This window comes from Thermobia domestica, chromosome 8 (genome assembly GCF_964235325.1).
Source record: "Thermobia domestica chromosome 8, izTheDome1.hap1.1, whole genome shotgun sequence".
NCBI classification, from domain to species: Eukaryota; Metazoa; Arthropoda; class Insecta; order Zygentoma; family Lepismatidae; genus Thermobia; species Thermobia domestica.
The window spans coordinates 134040735-134064950 of record NC_137461.1 but is presented as its reverse complement, the minus strand read 5'-3'; the positions used below and the strand labels follow the sequence as shown (position 1 = coordinate 134064950).

The 24216-nt window shown below is 35.2% G+C and overlaps 1 protein-coding gene across 1 annotated transcript in view; it reads left to right on the top strand.

Moving 5' to 3' along the window:
- LOC145693219 (lysosomal dipeptide transporter MFSD1-like) overlaps positions 1 to 18152 on the top strand; it is a 66540-nt gene extending 48388 nt beyond the window's left edge. The window contains exons 9-11 of the mRNA XM_081769010.1: positions 2449 to 2551; positions 6565 to 6697; positions 12057 to 18152. Coding sequence (XP_081625136.1) covers positions 2449 to 2551; positions 6565 to 6697; positions 12057 to 12113 — 293 coding nt within the window. The 3' untranslated portion in view covers positions 12114 to 18152. The remainder of the gene's footprint in view (positions 1 to 2448; positions 2552 to 6564; positions 6698 to 12056) is intronic.
- The last annotated feature ends 6064 nt before the right edge of the window (positions 18153 to 24216 follow it).

Below are 24216 nucleotides of genomic sequence, written 5' to 3'. Positions count from 1 at the left end.
TCCCATAGTATGGGAGCTATGACCTTTAATTTTTTTTTTTTTTTTTTTTTTTTTCATGTTTTCCGCAGCCTATAACTCCGAAAGGAAGCATTTGTATACCCAGGATGGTCTATACTTTTTGTCTTATCTTGGTGTCAGGAATCACCTCCCAAACGTTGTTGTTGTTGTTGTTGTTTTGAAACACCCTATATAATGATTTTTTAAAAAAATATTATTATATAATGGAAGCCAGGAGCTATAATTGAAACAGCAGTGTGTAAGCCGTTGAATGATTGGAGTTTCCATTAAAAATTTCCACATTTATAAATAGACACATTTATGAATTTAATTTAACGGTTTAATTCATGGGTCAGTTTAATTCCTTCAATAGTTACTATAATTTATGTTTTAATTATTTTCTCCCCCACTTACCACTTATTGCTGAGTTGTTTAATTTTTCGTATTAGTCCTAGAGCAAATTTTAGCATGTAGTAGTTTATTGTTGAGTGCTGTCCATTTTCATCCCCCAAAATGTATCTAACATTCATAAGTCTTCCATAGCGTGAAGGAGGAAAAAATAAATACCCACGGATTTTACGAATTTCATACGTCATGAATTAGGATGTAACGTGCACTACAAAACTAAATTGGGAATTATAAAGCAAGGAAATTCGTTTTACGAATTGCATATCGTATTTTTGATAACTCTCTTTGTAAAAACAAACTATATTCTGTTTCCGCTCTAAAAGCAAAATATAGTGGTGTGTTCCGCTCTTTATGGCAGTGATGTTCTGTATATCTAAAATATAGTGTTGTAAGTTAGTTCAAAGAGTTTTGTTGGGATGCAAATTGTGAAATACTTGTGAGTCAGTATTCTAGAACTGGTCAGTGTTTGGATGACTTTTAGGTAAAGAAATTGGATACTTCAAAGTAAAATGATTTAAAGATGATGTTAAAATGGTATTAATATATTCCCTCAAAAATTCAAATTTAGAATGAGAATTTTCAACCAATGCACAATGTGTAGCAGACAATTTAAAAGAATAAACTTCAGTAGCACTCAGGTTTCTGTATGATTCAGTAGAGCTTCTTGGAGTGGTCTTGAGAAATTATCCAGAAGGAATTCCAGGATTCATTATGCACGAGATACTCTTACTTGTGCAGAAGCAAGAAATATCGACGAGAGGAAGAAAGGAAAAAAAGCCGAAAACAGGAAAATAAAGATCATTCTGAACGAGTTTGAAGCTAAGAAAACTTAAAAAATGGAAGATATACGCAGTATTGATAAGAAAACAAAGCGATTGGAGAAATAAAATGAATTACAAAGTACTATTGATTTTTTCCTAAAGATATGTTGCAAATATACCGCAAACAGTTTTATGTACATACATCTACGCTTTTCCTCTGTGTGTTTCACTGTGGCTTTTTGTTTTCATATATGACGAAATTTTCGTGATTTGAGTAAAGTTACAGGTTCAGATTTCAAGGAAGATGCTTAATTTCTTGCATTGTGCAAGAATTTTTATTAGATAAGTCTTTTTGTAATTTCATAATAAAATGCGTTGTATTTGTTTTGTATATTATTCATTATCCTAGGTGATTAAGGAAAACGTGTTCTTTACTTATCATCGTTGTCATGTTTTCTTGGTGTTACTTTTCCATCAACATGAGAAAATGTGTGTGGCTAATTACATATCAAGGGTAAATTTCTTAAAAATGTACAGGAAAGCCGGGAAAAGTTAGAAATTCTTTCCCATAATTTTTGTCGCCACCTGTTATCACTGTTATTAACCAAGCCTTGAGTTAGTTATTACAGGCATTCTTCATTAATGAACCTTTATCATATTAAATGCCATGGGTCAGGGAAAATAATTAGTCTGACACATGGAAATCTGGGGAAAAGATAAACATTACTTTGTAAGAACCCTGTAGATAGTATTTTACTTATCATTGTTTTCATCTATTCATTTTGTATCTGAATTCCTTTTGCATTATTCTTACATACAAACAGTGGCGTGATCTTGTAATAGAGCTTTCTGGGAGGTAATATAGTGTGCTGGGAAATGGTCTCCACTGTGAGGGTTAACCTTGCATGATGGTCTTTGCACCCATCAGCTGCATCAGATTCAAGCCCCAGTCGTAGTTGGATGCCCATATTAATAAATAGGTCCTGTCCTTCATAACCCGAGTATTGCATAAGGACGTAAGAACACACAGAACATTTACGTTACCTATGACGACCCCAGTAGAATTCAGATAATTCAATAGGGCGCCCAAGTGGACCCTTCCCATGTGAACTTCTCTGTTGTTATTTAGTTTTTTGTGTCAGCTTTGTGCAGTTACTTTAACGCTTTACTGTACAGATAGCTTATTTTATATATTTTATTTTATTTTGTATGAATTGTGTTTTACTATATATACCTATTGTATTCATGCTTATATTATCAGTATGTCCTTCTTTGTTTACAGTTGCATTGGCAGGAACTGTATTAACATGGATTCGTGATTCAGGCACATCAGGAATTCTTAATATGACCACAACAGAAAGAGAGATTTACGAGAGAAAGAGGTTGTAAGTACTTTAGTTGCATATTAAACAGAATTGTAATGTTTTTAAGGTATAAATTTAATATATTGAGGTAGTGAAATAACACAAAGTGATAAAGTTTATCAAATGATCAAACTGAATAAATAAACCAACTAAAAAAAAAAAAAAAAAAAAACTATGTACATGAAATGAGAAGTGTTTGATGGATCGAATTCATTCATCTCAAATCATCACACAGAATGTAAGCTGTGTAAGCAGTTTGTGAAAGACGATGGAGTTTTCTCTCTCTCTCTCTCTCTCTCTCTCTCTCTCTCTCTCTCTCTTAAAGTGCTGTAGTAGTTCATTTAGTGAACTCTTATCATATATATTAATTTCAAGTGATATGATTTCCTCGTTGATATTTAATTTTGTTGTACAAATAATTCATTCTAAAGTAACAAAATTTCTTGTAGCTCTAGAACCTAAGAATTATCAATTAAGGACAAACTGGTATATGCGCATTATTAATTTTATTCGTCTGTTACAAATTAGGCTCGCGAGGAGACTTTTTCTGGTGTCACACGAAATGGGGAACGAGACCATGGTCAATCGATTTGTGTTAGTGAACACGGAACTCCACACGCGGGAAAAACCCTCAATCGCAACCGATCCGTACTTATGGGGGAAGAGTAGGGGCACTGCAAACACAACACGTTGTGGATAATGCGACGAAATATGGCGGGAGTTTGATGAAAATATTCATAGAAGCGCAGTTAAACATATACTACAATGTGGCATTACATTCGACAATACTCTGACAAGTGAGGAGGACAGAGGTTTAGCACGTAACGACAGAGGAGGAGGTAGTGTGGAGTATACCATAGGGGAAACGTTCCATAGAAGGTATGAACACATACGAGCCGGACTTGAGGAGAATAGCATAGTAATATGTCATGGACATGGTCAAGTACATGGGTGGAGAGAAGAAAGGCAAGGAAGCAACAACCCCCACCTTCCTGAACTGATCTTTCAATGTATAGTGATGTATTGGACTTTGCAGCGCATTCACACAGGAGCATATATTGTTGTTTTACTTTTGTTATCATTATCATCATCAACAACATATGAGAATGAATGCCTACATGTATACAACAGTCTATACACATTGAACGTTACGAGGGGAGGAGGTCCAGACCCTGCGGACAATCCCCTCCATAGATCTCATTCTTCCACATCTGCTTCACGGTGTTGTCTACAGGATGTGTATAGTTTGTGATTGATCACTTGACCATGTATTATTACTGTACTATTGTCCTGACGTCTTGCTTCTCGGTTTTTCTCAATTATATGACCATTTTCACTTGCGTTACCCGCCCTCTCCTCTGTCGGTATGTGCTACGCCTCTGCCCTCACTCCTCAGAGTACTGTTGAATATAACGTCACACTGTAGTATATGTTCTGCTTCTACGCATATTTTCATCGAACTCGCGTCAGTTTTCGTCTCATTATCCACAACGTGTTGTGTTGCCAATGCCCCCTTCCCTCCATAAGTATGGAACGGTTGCGACCGAATGTTTTTCCCGCTGATGGATTTTTGTGTTCACTAACACAAATCGATTGACCATAGTCTCGTGCCACATTTCGTGTGACACCAGAAAAAGTTCCCTCGTCAGTATACTGACAGTCAAATTATGTTGTAACACTGTTTTATTCAGTGCACTCACCAGTGTAATGAATATGATGGAGTTTGTTAGGGTTGCTATCTTAAAATATTATTTTGTATTAATTACGAAAAAAAAAAAAAAACTCTTTCTTACCTAAAACATCCGGTGAAATGTGTTCCTGCGTTTTGTTTCGGAGCACCAACTCACTCCTTCTTATGCGTACCTTAAGAAAACTCTCGCTGCTCATGTAGTGGCTTGGCAGCGTGCGTACTTTTAGTGCACGGGTCCAGGTTCGATTCGTGGTGGAAAAGCCTTGAAATTGGAGCGTATTAGGGTGGTTTGGATTCCACCTTTAGCTGTAAATTCACATCTCATAGCTTCGGTGCCGAAAAGGGAAGCTAAACTTAAACCATCCAAAGTACCATCGTCCGGTGGTTATATTTAACGTAGCGACCTTACCGACGTAAGTTACAGTGTAAGAAGCATTATAGTTGGATAAAAAATAAAAAGATCCGTCAAAATTTAACATATTACCATTGACCGAGTGTTAAGAAGACTCGCTGCTAAAGCTATACATGAAATGCAGTGTTTAAGGTACTCATATGTACTGTTTGCATGAACAACTCTATAAACTAAAATCTAAAAACTCAACAAAACCTAACAAACACTAAAATTTAAGTTTTTCACTTATAAATACACAACTGGTTATAATTTACATCTGCATAAGGAAAACTTGTTCTTAAGTTTACTGAATGCTTTAGGTAGGAAAAAATTTGTTACATAATATATATATATATATATATATATATATATATATATATATATATATATATATATATATATATATATATATATATATATATATAATCAAATGGTGCATCCTATTGTATCATTAAGCAATTAATTTTATGTCTATTACCAGAGTTAGTTAACACATTTGGAATTTCACAGTCTATTCTCGTCACCGAACATCATGCGGATGCTAAGATCAAAACATCTAAAATTGGCGGAGCGTGTTGCCCGTATGATAAACATGCACACGGTGCGTAAAAGTTGAGGAACTGATTGGATAGACACTTTTGTGTAGACAGAACCTTAAAATACTTCTTGACGTTAAATTATCTGAATTTTCGATAGTAACTTCTATCTTCACTGGCGGCATTATTTAAAACATCAACTACTGATCTAACACCTTATCGTTTCAACGTTAGTCCAATAACTTTATTGGTATGTGCAAATGTAGCACTCGGTTACCTCCTTAATTCATGAAAATAGTATACAATGTGTTAAAAAGATATACTGTCAAGAATTATCTGAGTGACCAGTATATCACAGTAAACTCTATCTTGATCTTCCTGCAGTAAGAATCAGATGATCCTTCATATGAGAGAAATCCTGTTTCATGGCAGACAAGAGGCCACAATTGTTCTTTCATTCCGGCATATAGGGAATACTATAAGCATGAAACTATCTTGGCGATATTGAGGGAAAGCAAATGTTTCCTCTCAAGAGTTACATTGAACTACTGAAATAGTGTGAGGTCCAATGTCACGATATGTTTACAATTACTGTCCTGTCCACTTAATTTATTTTACTTAAGTAATGTTCTGAGCAGGTACAGTACCTATTTTATTTAGGTTACAGAAAACAGAAATCGCTAACATATATGGGATAAAAATTCGCTAACACACATGGAATATGGGTTACAAATAGCAACCGTTAAAATCACCGTTATCCGTTAAGATGTTAATGGAGTCAATTCATTAAGAAACTCGGCCGAGATAATTGCTGTAGCTATCTATTACAAAAAACAGAATTCAAAATTCCGCTTCCATGTATGAGATATTGGCTATAGATTACTATTGTCAAGTCGTCGTTATCTGTTAAAGGATTAACTCAATTCACGAACTTGTCCGAGGTAATCGCTCTAGCTATGTACTGCAAAAACAGAATTAAAAATATCACATGCATTCAAGATTTATCGTGAGAAGTAACGGACGGACGGACATAGTAACAAATAATGTTATACGTCTCACTACGTGGTTCTAGTACAGAAACAAAGTTAATATGCTATTTGCAGTCACACAAACGTAGTTAAATTTCAGCTTTCAAATAGTCGCAATATTTGATATGTTTCATACAGTACGACTACAAACTCAACATTCCAAGATAAACATGTTACAAACACTCAGGACTTTCCGATCAAGTTAATTAGTTCATAGTGTATTTGTTGTTGAAGGTTCTTCGGCAAGTTTATCCAATTTGACTTTTAAGAAACATTGCAATTGTTAGAGTACTTTTCTCTTTCTCTCTCTCTCTCTGTCTCTCTTCATCATTGTCAGGAAGGTAAAATTTGAAATGTAGCAAATATTGACTTTACACTTCATTACATAGGGCTGCCGAAGTTCTGGAGAGGGAAAAACTGCTGGCGTCTGGTTCGATGTCTGATGTAACACCACATGATCTGCTTCAGGCAAACTCAGATTTTCATATTCGAAATAGATATTTATCTAGGATTGGAGCTAATGTAAGTTTGCATGCACCGTTTTAAATACATTTTTTTTTTTCCAAAGGATAGATTGATATTTGTGGTAATGTCAGTGATATGTATGAATAGTGTCAGTAAACAGGGTTCTTTGTTGAATATACGTGTATTTTAGATTTGAGGTTATGATTGTATTTTGCACTTATGAGTACGAGAGTATTATAACTAAACTTACAAGCATGAGTGTTAAAAAGTATTATAAACAATATCCTCAGTCAAGTGTTACAAATATCTGCTTGCATTTAAAGGCAAAGTTTACATTCCATGAAATACATTGTATCTCGTAACTCTTTTTATTATATGAAATTACGTAAAGACTAGTACATTATTTATTGCTGTAATATTTTCCATAAGTAGAAGCTTTGCTTTGTATATACTGAAACACAAACTATTTGCTGAGCAAAACAATATATTCACATAAAAAAACTACATGCGTGTTACAGTTTCGCCAACTAACATTTTGGCTTCATCAGACACTATCAGACAGATAGTGTCTGATGAAGCCAAAATGTTAGTTGGCGAAACTGTAACACGCATGTAGTTTTTTATGTGAATATATTGTTTTGCTCAGCAAATAGTTTGTTTGTGTTTCATTATTTATTGCTGGTTTTCTTGTTCTCTTTGATTTTGTGTTTGTGTATATTTGGCGTGTTGTAATCTTAAAACATTTATTTTATTTTGTTTCTTACGAATGTTGTGGTTTTAATTGTTACGATTGATGATGAGTATAACCTTGACATTTAAACTAGCTGTATTTGTATTATTAAGTGCAATGGCGGGTATTGTTAGATGCATGAAAATGCAAGTTTATCTTACTAACAGTGTCACAGGGTTGGCAAGATGGCGTAGAATGTTCTACACAATGGAGTGTCATGCTCTTCAACTATTTCAATTTAATTTTAACAACAATTTCCATTTTGGACATATTTTAGTGTATTACAATTTTGATAGTGTTTTACATAATTTTTTGTATGTTCTACGCTTCTGCCTTCCTCTTTAATTAACAAACTAGTGTGGAAACAGAATTATTTGGAACAGGCTAATTCGTCCATTTTGGAACGGGCCATCTTATACAATTATAATAATAACAAAACGATTTATAACAATTCTAGTGAAGCAGTCAACTTGGCCTTAGTGCTGTGACTTTTTAATTATAAAATCTCCTGCGAGGGAGATGAATAGAATAGAATAACAGTGTCACACGTTGTTTGTTTCTAAACGTAAATCTAAACCAGTGAGTATAACCAATGAGTATAAGTGGAGGTTAATAATTTGTTGTTTCTTTTAAATATGTAAAATTGATATGCATTATACAATTGATGATTTGTTAGATTAGCAGTACAAGTATGTGATAATATTTGGTGTATTTGTGTACATATGATGCGATCAACTGAAACCCGTTTCTGAAATTGCTAATGGTATTTCAATACATTGTATACACAATGTAAAGATATCCATGATGAATGTCCCACAGCATTTGAGCTTGAGAAATAGTCGCCATAAGCCTTCAAACATTTGACCCATTTGTATTAACAGTCCACGAATGTCAGCAATGTAAGATTTGAAAGGTTGGCGTTCGAACAATTGACACACGACGGCCTTTATCTTGTCATCCGAGTGAAACTTTTAGCCATTCAACGCCTTCTGTAAATAACCAAAGATGTGAAAGTAATAAAGTGAAAGGTGAGTGCTGTATAGAAGGCGATGCGACATTTCGCAGTTGATCTTCGGAGCAAGTCCTGAACGTCGCGTGCTATATGGGAACGGGCATTATCGTGCGACAGAATTACTCTAGAAGACAGTAAATCATATTTTGTTTTTAATGGATATGTGAAGAGGTGAAAATAGCACTAGCATTGTTTTCTCATGGTTCCTTGAAGACAAAAATAGCTGGTCCGTGGCAATCAGAACAAAGATGGTAACCAAGAATTTTCCTGGAGACGTTTGTGCTTGAATTTCTTGTAGCGTGAGGATGAGATCGCGTTTCCATTACATACTGAACTTGGTTTACAACGTGACACTACTGAACTTCGTTCAAAATTAAAATTCTGCAGCAACAATATGCAACAAGAAGCCAAATAGCTCCAGCTGGTAGCGCGACAGATGTTTAAGGAAACACGCCAAACGCTCCAACTTTCGTTCCTCCGTCAACATCTTTGGAATCCACTGTGCACACACTTTGTGATATTCCAGATGTTTCATAATCTTCTGTTCAGTACTACCACAACTCATTGAATTACTCTGCTATGGATCGAATGGTAGGCGTATTTTCGGATGAATAACTTTAGACGCCTTTGTAAAATTTCTTCAGTGGCAACAATATAGACTTGACCAGGACTTGTTCCTTTACGTCCTTCCTGAAATATTCTTGACCAATTAACCAATGTTGTTTTCGATGTGCATGGGTCACCGTACACCTCTTTCACCCGACAAAACATTTCAACTTGTTGACATCCTTCAGCAGTAAGGAACTGCATGACAGCACGTTGATCTAGTTCAGACGGATTGTGGATACGGAATGCTTTCTCCCAAAGGTTAGTCCTACAATGACAAAAATCATGGAACCAGTATTTCTACTATACATGAACGAGGACATATGCCGTGATGTATCACTACAATGCACATTCCTTTCACCACACCAAATTGTATTTATGGTCAACGAAGGGATTTCAGTTGATCAACTCTCATATATATATATGTTACGTCAGTTTTTTTTAAATACAGTACTATTATTACTGATACATTCAAGTACATGACAATTGAATAACATAGCTTTAAATAATCTGAAGGGAGACAAAATTAGAATATGATCTCATAATTAATTATATATATCAGCAAATGCTTCAAGTGATGAAATTTAAGTTGGGGGTTGGCTATCGAACTGCGTCTCCGAATTAACGTGCCTATAACTATACTTCACTCAGTCTATTCCCTAAAACAATCATGTACGTTTCCAATCTTGAAGTACAGTTAAGTAAGGTCACATGAACTGTAACGTAAAGTACTCTGTTGTGTTTGAATAAGTAGGCATAAACTTATTTCGAGATATTAATGAAAATATAAAACTAGGAGAAACGGGATTTCGAGAATAAAAAGTATGACATAGTGACTGACAAAAGTGGCCGGCTCTTTTCTTTTGTCAAGAATTTGTTTATAATTGAGGTACAATTTATAAATTAAACAATTGAGATACAGTTTTTAGTACTGCATGGTGAATTACGTCCCCTCTACCTAAAAGTAGAAAAAAACTATAAAATTGATCGACTAGAGCCGAAGTTAATGACAAAGAACATGTACGATTTGTAGACCCAGTTTTCGGAATGATTGTACATAAAATTTTAAGTTTTTCGCGATATATTTTTCTCCCACTAAAAACTCAAAAGGCCTAGACTGTGAGAGCGATGTAAACGCGACGTTAACAACAACTGATTGAACATTGACTATACCATTCTATCGACTATACGAACGCAAAACGAAGACACGCTAACTGAGCGTACTCAATGTGGCGTTGATGGTGGGGAGCTCGATTATATGAGCGCTGTCAAGCGACGCGTTGTGTCTTCACATTTGTATCCTTCTTAACGAGTCTTTCACCAACCGGCCCCAATAATTCATCAAAGGATTTCACTGAAATCCAGTAGTTTTGGATGAGTTTACTGCGTACTTCCGGTGCTTTGCAAACTTTGAATGAAACTGGCCAGTTGAAAGCCAGGCAAAAGATGAATTACCCATTTCTTAATTTCCTGTCACTTTCACTTTCTAAGCACTCGGTTACTAGAACAAGACCACCCATACATCCCATTTGCACCGTATTCATATCAATGACTGAATTTTTTTTCTTCGCAAAAATTCAACGTCAACGCACTTCGCTGTGTATTCTGGTTACGTCACGTTACCAACGCTGCGTTTACAGAATTAGTGTATGTTCTGTTGTAACAAATAATAGGAGTTCAAAATGCCGTAAGCACCGTTATAAGTGTGCGAAGCCAGAGGTCACTGCTGTCAAGCATATTCGCACTAATTCACAAGGCCATCGTCATATCTTACTCGGCATGAGTTGTAGAGCGTTGTCAGTAGCGTGGTGACAATGATACCGTGAAACTTGCATGAACTATATGTTGGATCTCTTGTCCCGCTTTTCTCGTTAAGATGAAACGGTTATTGACTGTTTTCATATCTACTACATTTTATCTGTATCACTGTCTGAATCGGACTTCCGAAAAATGATTGATTTTGACCTTTGAGAATTCATTGCTTTGTAGTGGGATGTCGTAAACACTTAAAATCAGAAATAAAACATTAAAATGCTACATATTTTTCTCCTATTTTAAGCCATAGCATAGTATTTCTTCTGGACACAATCTCGCAATACAGTGTTTTCTTCTTAATAATCAATAGAAAACAAGGTGATTCTGTAGTACATTGACCTACAGAATCACCAATGAGACTGCAAATAAACTTTATTTACTGGTAATAGGAACTCACGTTTTCTGTTTGTGTTCTTGATTTACATAATAATCAGATATAATGACTTGCAGATTTTAAAAAATAAATAAAATTAATGCCCCATTCTGGCGTAATGTTCCATATGTAAAGAAGATGGACCATAAATGCAAATGAAATACAATAGAAAATTGATTAAATTAGAAAGTGAAGGGAACGAGAGAACCCAAGAAAAGCCACTTACGTGGTGTTGTCCATTTATCACAAACCGTTAAAAATAAATAGATTAAACTACGGTCACTTCGTCCCAGAAGCGAGCACTCTAGTACTTAGTCACCGTGTATTGAAAAGTGTAGTATTTCCATTTTACTGTGTTTCTTTTTATTTAAATTCCCTTTAGATTTTCCCGGCACACACAAATCTTTAGGGCATACCTTTGGTAAAGTTTAACTTTGTATAGTGTGATGTTAGGTGCTGATTATTATTTTGCTTTATTTTTTCTACCTGTCACATATTATTATTTACGATATCTTTTAATAATAATCGTTGAAGTTCATAATTAGATGCAATAGTTAGTCTTGTGAGGGAGTAAAAACTCCATTATTTATCCTCATTAAACTCCATTATTTTGTCCATAATAAACAAAATATGTATTATTTTATTTCAAGTATTAAATTGTGAAAATCAGATCTCTTAAATAGAATATAAAGCTTCGTTTTGATTGATTATATATTTTGAGAACCTGCGTAATGTTTTGTTTCATGGTTTGATATTTTTCAGATTGGTAGGTAATACATTCAGTTTGCCAGTGTTATTGTTCATCTTGTATTTGAAAACTAATTCCGGTCAGAAGCCTTTCTTTTCCCATACAGTAAACAAAATTTTATTCATTTTCCAGCTACCGTCGCATTACAATGTTAACTTGAAGGCCTTGGCGTACAGAGCGCTCAGATGAAATGAAATGTTCACTCATGCTGCTGTGTTAGTGAATATGGATTTGCCGGATTCATATCAGTCAGTGTTCTCAAAATATATGTGATACATTTGTTCAGAAGATGAATATTTATATAAAATACGTGTGATTTCCTTGAATAAATGTGGCATCACAGGAATCCTAGATTAAACGTATGTCGTGATTAAGTCCACAATGTGATATATATATACATATTAATTTATAAGTCATTTGATAGTAATAAAAAGAATTCATTATATGTAAAGTTAGGTATACAGATTACCTAACTAATTTTTTAAAACGGAAATGATATGTTTTCGTAATGTCCGTAACCTTTTGTATACAGGGTGTTTCAAAACAACACTGACAACGTTTGGAAGGTCATTCCTGACACTAAGATAAGACAAAAAGTATAGACCATAAAGGTGGTTAGGGCAAATATTAGTTCCTTAGTGAAGTCTGGACCCGACTGCGGTAGGTCACATAGTTTTGGAGCTATGGACATTCAAACTTCATTTTTTCGTGTTTTCGATAGCCTATAACTCCGAAAGGAAGCATTTGTTCACCCACTCAGGTTGGTCTTTATTTTTTGTCTTATCTTGGTGTTAGGAATCACTTCCCAAACGTTGTCGATGTTGTTTTGAAACACCGTGTGTAATAAGGATTGGTCGAGTGATTTTTAGAAATCCTAGAATTAGAGAAGTTTCATTGGAAATTATTGTTTCATTACTCAGTGCCCTATGATACAGATATTTTAATATCACTCAAACAAATATTTTCCAAAAAAATAAAATAAGTGGAGCGCAAACTAGCAATTGGACAAAGCTGTAATAGTTATTCGCTCTGCTAAATAATTGTAAATGTTGATAATGCAAGGTCTAGAATCTTTGTCAACTGAAGTGTTCTTCAGTTGTACTGTTGCCAAAATTATCTCTGTATAAAATCGCTACAGCGCACTTTCTAAACTGTGCACGAAGAAAGTGAATAATATTAGAAGTGGATCACCAGGACATACTTTTGATAATTTTCTCTGTATCACAGGGCGAATTACTTGATTTTGCAAAATGCAGAAGAAACAGTGGATAATACAGATCTGAAGATAATCAGTCTTTTGTATTAGTGAAGACATAACCTTTACTCAAGCCCAGTATTTTACATCTATTTATTATTTTCTCAAAATTGTTACTGTGATGATTTGCCACTAATTCATTATTTCTGTTTCATAAATACAGCTCTAGCATCTATTTTTATGTTTGAAAGTTATTTATTTTTATAACGAAAATAATTACTACATTTATTGGTGACAGTAATAATTATAATAATATGCTAATTGAGTAAGAAAATTAAACTTTCTTAAGAATTTATTTTTGTGTACGGCGGTACTGGAATCTTTGGAGTGCTGTATGTCATCAACAAATTGTATTTTAAATCTTATCACATTTATTTTGTTTACCTTTTTAATAGCAGACAACATGTGTTTTCTGCTTAAATAAATAAAGTAAATGGTTTATATAGAAGTTTTGGTTAAGCAGTAAAGTGGCTTTCAATTTTAAAAGTTTATTCATACTATAACTGTGGCAAATGAAAAATTTAATAAATTATTGAATGATATTTGTGAGTTCAGAGCGACGTAGTATTTAGAACTATAAATTATTTTAAAGACTGAAGTTTTTTTCAATGCTGTACAAAAGTGCAAGACGAATCAAAATATATAGAGTCTGGAGGATACAAATTCTTGACGATATTTGATATTAATATTTGCGAAAGTGTATTTTAAGATAGAGTGTAACGATCTTAGATTCTATATATATGAAACAAATTATTAATGTGTCTTATAATTTTAATTGAATGGGAGGAAGGATAATTTTTCTTATCATTTTATGATTTGTTGCTTTTATTCAAACGAAGGGAAAGCATAGAGATTGAAAGTTGATACAATCTGAGCAGTTTCAATTTTTCCTTTTACGTTGCAATATTTTTGTGCAGTAATAACTTCATTGGTTTATGTTGATATATGCCTCAGATTTCTAGTTAATCATATAAAATATATAACGAATATATTTTTCGGATTTATGTTTCTATATATATATATATGTTATTTGAAACATTATTATAGAAGTAATATATATCGTAAATTATGTAAATATACATGAAGATAGGCATGTTATTTTTATTATTTGTATGTAATGTGTGTGTATGTATATACAGTATGTAGTCTGTTTGTCTTCCATATTATTGAAAAGAATATTATTTAGTGTAATATTACAGTTAATTACATTCTTAAATGTAATTACAATTGTTTTGTCAGTCAAATATCTAATCTGAACCACAGAGGGCTCATTTCCTCCGTATTACGTCATAAGATTGTATTGTATGTATATGTATGAATATATATATTAAAAGATTATTGTTGTTAGAAAGAAGCTCACATAATCAACAGAAAAAGAAGAAACGAAATAGACTATAATCTTTGGTCATGAATTTCTTCGTGAACCCAAAAAAAGAAGGAAAATGGAAAGACCTAAGAAAAAATTAGCAATGTCAGTTTCCTAAAAATGTTCTTAATAAAGCATGTTCGTTTTCTGATAAAGTACGAATGGAGAAATATTCATATTTGTTCAAATAACAGTGAATATTCATTCAGTATTTCAACAGCCTAAACTGTTGTTTTCGGTTACGTCCAGAATACACCATAAAATCAATTTTCTAAAGTGTCTAAAATGTAACGGGAAATACATTGCTTTGACTAAAGTAACATGAAAACTGGAATCCAAGAGGAATTTTGCAACGAAAAAAAAAAAAAATTGCGTTCCCGTGCATGTGTTTCGAAAACATCTACGTGGAAGCAAAACAGCTTACAAGAAAAATCACAGTTTTAAGTTGTATGATGATGTTTTAAATATTTCATTGCCTGCTATAAAAATACAACTCTTGCCTTTTATTTTAACGTTTAAAACCTCATTCTTAATTTACCTTGACATGTGGATAACACTTTACGTTGTCTATATATTGAGTAAATCTCCATTGTGGCAATATATTAACCATTCTTCTCTTTCTTCCTCTTGACGACCAAACACTCAATCCATTTTATTTGTCTAAATTTTGTTCCTTTTTCTTATGTTAAGCCACGTAGGTGTTATAGGATTTACTTTTTATACAGTTACATTACAGTTTCTTGTTAAAGATGTATGGTAACTTTTATTACCATAGCGCAGTGTTGTCTTTGACCGCTTATAATTTTAAGATTATTCATTACATCATAGAAATAATCATAACGTTTTAGCAGTTTACATGAACTCTCAGTAACAGAAAGTCGCTTACTAATAATATTTGACAGTAAGAGTGAACTTATTTTACGTATGACTAAAGGTAATAGTTTTTTATCATTATTTTCTGGTTAATATATTGCAAGTTCGTAAATTGAAACCTGTATAAAGGAGTGATAATATGAATATTATTTTTAAAAAAGATGCCTTAAAATCTTGTCAGACTGTCTTTTACTTTTTCTGTGCAATTATTTTGTATTGTGAAAAGTACATAGCAAGATCTCACATTATTAACATTTGACTTCGAAATTTTGTTTATCGTGACCATTGACCCTATAGAAGTTGGTGTGGAGGACGTATGCTGCGGCTAGCGGCTGTATTATAAATTTATATGAAAAAATTGTTGGAGATTTGTTCTACCTTTAGCATTAATGGATCTTTGTAAAAATTATATATATATATATATATATATATATATATATATATATATATGTGTGTGTGTGTGTGTGTGTGTGTATCTACAGTTGTTCAGTAATTATTATGTGCATTAATATATTTTTCGGGTGAACTATTTATAATTGAATGTAGAATAATAATAGTTGACAGAACTTTTTCATTTCAGAGACTCTGTATGCATTGTAAAAGTTTAAGTAGTACAATGCTGGGACAAGCAAATGAAAAACTAATTAAAAAAATATATATATATTCAGTAAACACCGAGAAAAAAGGTATTGAACGTATTTTAGTTTACATTTTGACGCAATACGATATCTATTGGATTTTATGGGCTTATATTTAGATCAGAATATTTACTCACTCACACAATTATTTCTTCTGAGAAACTACTGGATCTCTGTTATTTGGAGCTATATAAAATAAGTAAATAAACCTTTGCATTTGTGCAAAATCGATGTTTTTGTGTATGAAAAGTCAGTTTCAAATTTAATCAAAATTTACCTTGTACCAACTCCCAATAGGTTGAACAATATCTGGGCTACAAACTTTCACTGGGAATTGCCTAGCGTTAGGAAGAACCAAAAGTAAACACGAAGTTAAAGTGGATTTTGTTCATGGGATCTGGGATTATTAGTGTAAAGTCTCACATATGTTCTCCGTAGGATAATGAGACGGGTAGTAATTGAGATTAAATATAATGGAAGAATTGGAGGAATTGAACTGTTCAAAGAACACACGGGGAAGCCTAGGGCATGATGGTAATCACCACAAATTTACGTGACTTAGGATCGAATCAGAAGCTCCTTGTACCAGATTTAAGTGTTAACGGCTGAACTAGTTTGCCATCCACATGAGATGTAGATTTATTAGCATAGTAAGTTGATTGCACTTCATTGCATTGTAAGCTTATAGCCCATCCTAAAAAAGAGGTGCGTTGCTATTTACAAGAGAGGGAAAAGCGTAGAGTTATGTGAATATAACTTGAACTTTATATGAATAATACTAATTTTGCTTTATATATCTTTTACCCCGTTGACTTATTTACTTCCAATGGAACTTATTGTGCGTCTTGTAAATAGTGGAATCAAGAAAGATATGCTGTTTTTTTTCTCATACATATTCATAACTTTAAATCTTAGGATAAATAGAGCTCTGGTGCTAAGCGGTTAGCGTACGCGCCTTTTGCAGAGAAATCCGGGTTCGATTCCCGGTGGGAGCTCATGTGGTTTGGGTCCCACGTTAAGCTGTAGGTCCACGTCTCATAAGCCTCACTGCCGAAAGGAACACTAACTCAAAATTAAATCTAATCTAATAAAGATCACAATTAAGAGTCTTCCTGGACTAAGTGGTAGAGCGTTCATCTCTGGTGCATAGGGTCCCTGGTTCGATCCGAGCTCGCTCCAAGTGAATTTTGTGGTGGACAAACACCGTGTGCGTGGGTTTTCTCGGAGTTCTTCCGTTTCCTCTCACTTTATTCATTCCATTCATTTCTCATCATCGCTGGTATAACCATGAGACGTAAAACAAAGATTTCATTTCATTTTCTTCCTGGAATGAAAATAGTGTATCATGTGTCCAACAAACTTATTGTTAAGATGGGCTCTCAACTATCATCATCAATTTATGCACAATGTACTGTATACACTCCCAAGGTATTGAAAACAACTATTTTGTTTACTGAAAATCAAGTTTTTAAATCTTATGTGCAGAAGTGAGGAAAACAATTGAATTTCTACCTGAGAAGACAAAACACGATTAGTTCACATGCCACACGCAGCCCCATGAACGATGATATTATGTGATATTGGAACTCTTGTATAATCTCTTTATTAATTTGTTTTATGCTGACAGTACTGTACCCAATGTATATTTCTGTTTACCTTTTTATTAGGATATGAAACCTAAATATTGTTAAGCCTATTTGAAGTTAGAGGACATACCAAATAAGTGCAGATTACAGTGTTCGATCATACTCTTGTGCGATCTCAAGATAATTTCTAGAAACTCTTTTCCCTTCTTGGTTAGTTAAGGTATTCATATCTTGTAAAAGGAGTAAGAGAAAAGCATTTGTAATCTTTAATACTCAGGGAACTATCTTAATATAATAATCCAGCAGTTAGTCTTGTGAAGAAATAGGTGCGCTAGGAACATTCCGATGTCAAAAGTTTTCATGTACAGGTTGCACTGACGAATTATATTTCTATTAGGCACATGTACTACTTCTATAAATATATTTGTAAAAGCTAACTGTTCTCTGTTTTTCTAACATTGATCTTGTGTAGTTATGTACAAAGACTAATAATAATTTGTTATAAATTTACAGTTTGGAATTCGTTTATTGCTATTTTTCGTATTTAAAAGGTAAAAGATAATTTTAAAAAAGGAAGAAGAAGGAAAACAAGTACTCTGTAAGAGCTTGATTGCATGCTATATACAAAGATCGATCAAAAAATAACATATAATTCACTGTAGCCCGGTAATGATAAGCAGTAGAGAAGTTAATTTTTTGTAGTTAGAAGCATTGATACGTTGGAGATCTCACTCAACGTATGATCCATTTGCTTTACTGCACTGCAGCCATCTTTGTTTACCATGACACGAATGCACGTTCGTAAAACTCTTTGAGACCACTTTTTCACACACGTAATAAGCTTGTCATATCGAAAACCTACACAAATGAGCTTTCAGTCGTCCAGATAGAAATCTGATAGCCCTAGATCGGAACTGTATGGAGGTTGTGACATTACTGTCCATCTCTGATTGCGTCATGTCGCTTGACAAGACCCGTGGAACCTATCAGGCACATCTTTTCTGTATCCCAGTCGCTGGATTAGCATTAACATAGATCCTTTTTGCCATACATGTGTGCTCCATGACCAGTCTCGTGGCGATGCTTCTCTTAGTTTGAAAATAAGTTCCTCAATGACTCATGCATTTTTATTGGTTGTGACAATTGACGATCTGGTAACCATGATCATAAGTAGTCCTGGATGCTGCGTCACCACGCCGAAATCTCAATCTATCGGTACACGTTACTTCGATGCATTGTGTTGTCCCCATAGACTGACAGCAGCTTACTGTAAATCGATGTTGCTGAGTTATCGAATTTGTAGAGGAATTCGATTACTGCACGTCGGCATTGTAGGGTGCCACGTCAATCATCCATGGTGGCTTACTTGCAACAACAGGAAATACAAATTAGGTATGGGTTAGGTAGTAAAGTATACCAACGCTTCTACCTAGAAAATAATCGTTTCTCTAGCGCTTACCGTTACCGAGTTATGGTCGACTATGCGTTACATTTTGACCGACCTTTGTGTAGTTACAAGAAATAAATATCAGTATAGGGGATAAAAATGAAATTAAAAAGTATATGCTTGTAATGAATAAACGTGTTTTGTACCTTTTGAGTTTAATTGCTTAAATTGGGGTTTCTTCCTAATCATTATATGTACACCACAGTATAGTTTCAAACTCTAACACACGCATGTACACAAACGAGATACTTAATCAGACTGGGAGGGAAGGAAGTAGAAGTAAAGTAAATATTAGAAACATAAAAATTTCCTGACTTCGCCAGATCACCTCGTTGTTGATGAACTTTATATATATTTGACTACTGCTTCTTCCCCTCCCAGTTTGCGGAAGCGTTATCGAAGGTTTGTACCATTTTTTTTTATATTATTATTATTTGAGTATGCTAGAGCTTTGCAATAAATTCGGGCTATTTGTTTCCCTGATACCCACTCGCAAGATTTTTTGTTCCAATATGTTGAATTAAAACAATCAAAATAACATCATAATCATTTACTATATTGTAAGGTATTAATGTTCCTTAACATTTTAACTAATCGCATATGAAAATAAATGTTAGAAAGACAAAAACCATGGTGATTGGAACGAAGAGGTCTGTCAAATATAAAAGTGGGAGGGGAGCAAATAGAACAAGTGAATAGTTTTCGATATCTGGGTAGTATTCTTAGTAATGACATGAAGTGCGAACGAAAAATAAAAGCAAGGATAGGAATGGCGAAAGAAGCCTTTAGGAGGAAGAAAAGTTTGTTTTGTGGGACCTTGAATAGAGAGTTGAGAAAAAGACTCATAAAATGCTTCGTGTGGAGTGTTGTACTGTATGGGGCGGAAACGTGGACATTACGTAAAAGTGATGAAAAACGACTGGAAGCCTTCGAAATGTGGATGTGGAGAAGAATGGAAAGAATTAGTTGGGTCGAGCGGAAAACGAATGAGTGGGTGTTAGAAATGGTGGGGGAGAAAATAACACTTTTAGATATTGTTAAGAAGAGGAAGAGAAACTGGTTGGGACATTGCCTAAGAAGAAATTGTATCATGAGGGACGTCCTAGAGGGTATGGTGGCGGCAAAGAGAGGGAGGGGGCGAAGGAGAATACAATTAATGGATGATATAAAAACAGAAAGATCATACGCGAAGACGAAAAGGTTAGCGAAGGACCGTGGAGCATGGAAGCTTCTCAGCTGCTACAAATGACCTGCCAGTAAGGGCAGAATACCTATGGTGATGATAATATATATAATGAAATGGATAGTTTTTTTTTTAGTAACAACAATTACCACTGGTCTGGAAGATCATAAAGAAACGCGGCCAAATAATATAATAATAATTATAATCAGGACTGCCCGTAGGAGAGGAAAGGAGGAGAGGGATGAAAAATTTAACTTGTTTTAAGTTTTATCCATTCAATTGTGATTTTTTAAGGTTTGAAATTCCCGACAAAGAGAAAAGAATTATGACTTTTCTAGATATCAAATAAATTTAGATTTTAAAAATGTGGATTAAACGACTTTCTAAACACCCTTTGGTGACAAGAATAAAGTTTACTCCATTGATAATGCAGGAATTTAGCGCTTTCAATTTTTTTGCTCGACTGTTTTCATAAGAATGAAGTTAGCAGCAGTGGCTACTACTGTTAGCGGTATTAAGGGTTCACAGAAAATTGTCTGGATCCCATGAAATGTATGGTCACCCCTAGTTGTAATAATAATAATAATAATAATAATAAAAAATCTTTAAAAATAAAATGAAATCTTTAAGTTTTACGTCCCTCGATTATGCCGGTTAGGCTGAAGGAGACGGTGATGATGAGAAATGAATGAAATGGTGAAATGAACAAAGTGGGAGGAAACGGGAGAACCCCGAGAAAACCCTCGAGGTCATTGTCCACCACAAAGTTACACGGCGCGAGCTGGGATCGAACCAGGGACCCCCAGCACCGAAGGTGAACGCTCTACCACTGAGCTGATCTCTATACTGACCATTCTGTCTTTATAACTTTATCGACCACGGACTTCATCGACCCTGTGTCTACTAGAACCTTATTGTCTTCCTTGTCTACCACCTGCCGACCTCCCTTTCCTTTCTGTCGAACTTTGTCACATTCAGGCGTAGGTACGAATCACTTTCGCTACTGACAGTCGTAACTTAAAAATAAATAAAAAAAAATGTGACCAACTATATTTAAACTATTTTATTAACTTCAGAAACTTCCAATAATTCATTTACGTTCTCAAAATATACAGAGCAATATAATTAGTTTTCCGCGTAATCGCCATGATGATCAACACATTTTCGCCAACATGTGACCAGTTCCATAATATCGTCATTGCAAAATTGTTTTGACGATGGAACTAGAACCTGACATCCTGCTTCACTGCATCGACACAATCAAGAGGAAGTTCTCTTATGTGTTCCTTAAGTTGAGGGGAAAAATGAAAATCTGAGAAACCAGATTTGGGCTGTATGTAGGATGAGGTGACAGTGAAACCAAGGCACTGAATCTCAGTTATTGCGATATTGTGAGGGCGAACATTGTCATCCTGAATGAGACTCTCCATTTGTGAACAGTTTCATTAAGTCTGTGTTGTCAGTTTGTGAGAGTGTTCCAGTTCTGATCAGAATTGATGGTATTCCATATGCTCTATTCCGTGAAGTTCCAGAAGACTGTCAACATGACTTTGCCTCCCGATGACACAGCCTTGAATTATTCTGGTGCAGGTGATGTTCTATGGAGGAGCTCTTATTTTCAGAATCTAAATAATTACGTTTCATCGCGTGTGACTATGTTGTTCAAGAACTCATCACCTTTACGTTCATGTTGCTGAAGCAATAGTTATCGAAGTGCCCATTCTGTTTTGTTTCATACCAAGAGTCAGCTTCGCGGCATCCATCGTGCACCAACTTTCCGATATCCCAGATCTGCGATTATCGCTTGCACTCCTTCCTGTGATATGCCATATTTCGTAACAAGCTCTGCCTGCGTGTTGCGCCGGTTCTCTCGAGTCAGTTCAACCAGACGATTACGATGTGGTTCAACCGTTGCAGTGTGTGGCTTTCCATTTCATTGTTAAGCAAGGCAAGATTCACTCCTATGAGGTTTTGTGTATGAGCATGAAGAGCCCAGCGTCTTATCGTCCTAATGTTCACACACCCCACCCTATACACAACCGTTATTCTTCGATGCATGTTAAGGGAGAGGGAGACACACACACACCTACTGTGAGAAATTCGACCACCGCACGTGGGCTGCGCAGCCGTCCTCGCTGGTCTAATATCTAGCGCACGTGCCTTTGGTACATGTGATTCCGTGTTCGATTCCCGGTAGAAAAGGGCAAAAAATTAATTTCAAAATCATTCACTTTCACTAGTCATCCGTCTCCTTTAGCCTAGAGAGCATAGCCCTGATACGTTAAATTAAACAAATTTATATAATCTCATTTACGCTAGGCCACGGTGGCCCAGTGGTAAAGCGCTCAGATCTGTTACGTGGGGTTTCTAGTTCGTTCCAATCTTGGGCCAAGTGCATTTTGTGCAAGACAAACATCGTATACGTGGTTTTTTCCGAGGTTCCTCCTTTTCTCCCTTTTTCTTAATTCTCCATTTTGTTCATTTTCATCATCTTCGGCCCATAATCGCGAAACGTTAAACTAAAAAAAAAAAAAAAAAATCCACAGGCTCTTCAGCCGCACCAACAGTTTTGTTTCATGTTTCTTACTATACTTCTCTTGAACTCCAGTGGTGATTAGTTTGAAATCTGCAGCATATCAAAAGAATACAACGCGATGGTACTCACAACTAAATATTTGTTTACATTAAGATGCATTACTTTTCATCACTGCCTCGTAATTTTAAATTTTTGTGCAAAATAAAATTATAAGCAAAGAACCTAAATTATGGTCAACTTTCGACTCAACCAATATTGGATTATATTTGAAATGTCTAAAAACACTAGTTTGCAACACTATATTGTAAAACTTTGTGTAAATTCGTCTCATATAAGGAAGAGGTAGAGCAGATAATAAAAAGAGTGTCCGGAATCGACTCCCACTACCAGTTTTATTATAAAAAATATGAGTATTTGTACAAAATACTATACAATTTGGTCTCTATTTAAAAGGGTGAGTAAAAGGTAGTCTTTGACCGAGTGGTCGCAGACAGGATCTCCAACAGAGCCCCGTAGCAGGCTAAGAGGAGTGGAGTTAAGGAACCAATGCTCCGTAGCAAGCAGAGGCAGGTTAAGTTGCCAACAGAGCCCCGTAGCAGGCTAAGCGGCTGAGGTTGGGATTCCCAGACAGAGCCCCGTAGCAGGCTAAGCCAGGAGATAGGATAGGCGTAGTCCCGTAGCAGACTAGAGGCCTGAGGTTAGGTTACTCCAAGAGTCCCGTAGCAGACTAGTGGAGGGTCACCAGAAAACTGGTATCGAGTTGCCTTCGTCCATCCAATTTATAGGGTCCTTTTGGGTGGCGGTGGCGCTGCTGCTCCGATGTCGTCTTCTGCTCCGTGGGAGGGGCCAGAAGCCGTCGTCTGCATGTGATTACAGGTCCCTCTGGTGGAAGATCCTCTTGCCGAACCATGTGGTGGTGTTTGTAAACATTGAAGCGTGGAACTGCTTGTTTACGACATCACATAGGATATTACACCCCCCTGGCTTGTTTAAAAATAAGCCGAAGGGTTATTTTTCTTTATATGAGGGTTGGCAACACTGAGGTATCACACACAAAAAAAAGCACTAAAACATTAATATCACTTGCAACATACAAAAAAATCACTTTCGGAGCAGTACTAAGGTAGCGGAAGAAAGCACTAAACAGTTAGTCCCTAATCACAGGCAGGATCGGTGCATCTTAATATGTCACTTCATTTCCCTCGAGGTAGGGCTGTTTTAAGCTTTGGCTTAATACACATATATTAGTTCACTTATAGTGAATGGTGTTGAAGCCTGTAATGTCAGTTGCTCCATAGTTAAAATATTGGCATTAAATGTGTCCATCGGAATTGGAGGAGATATTTCTAAGCGAGGCGTTTTGGATATTTTTGGTAACGAGCGAAGACGGATATATAATCTATGTATA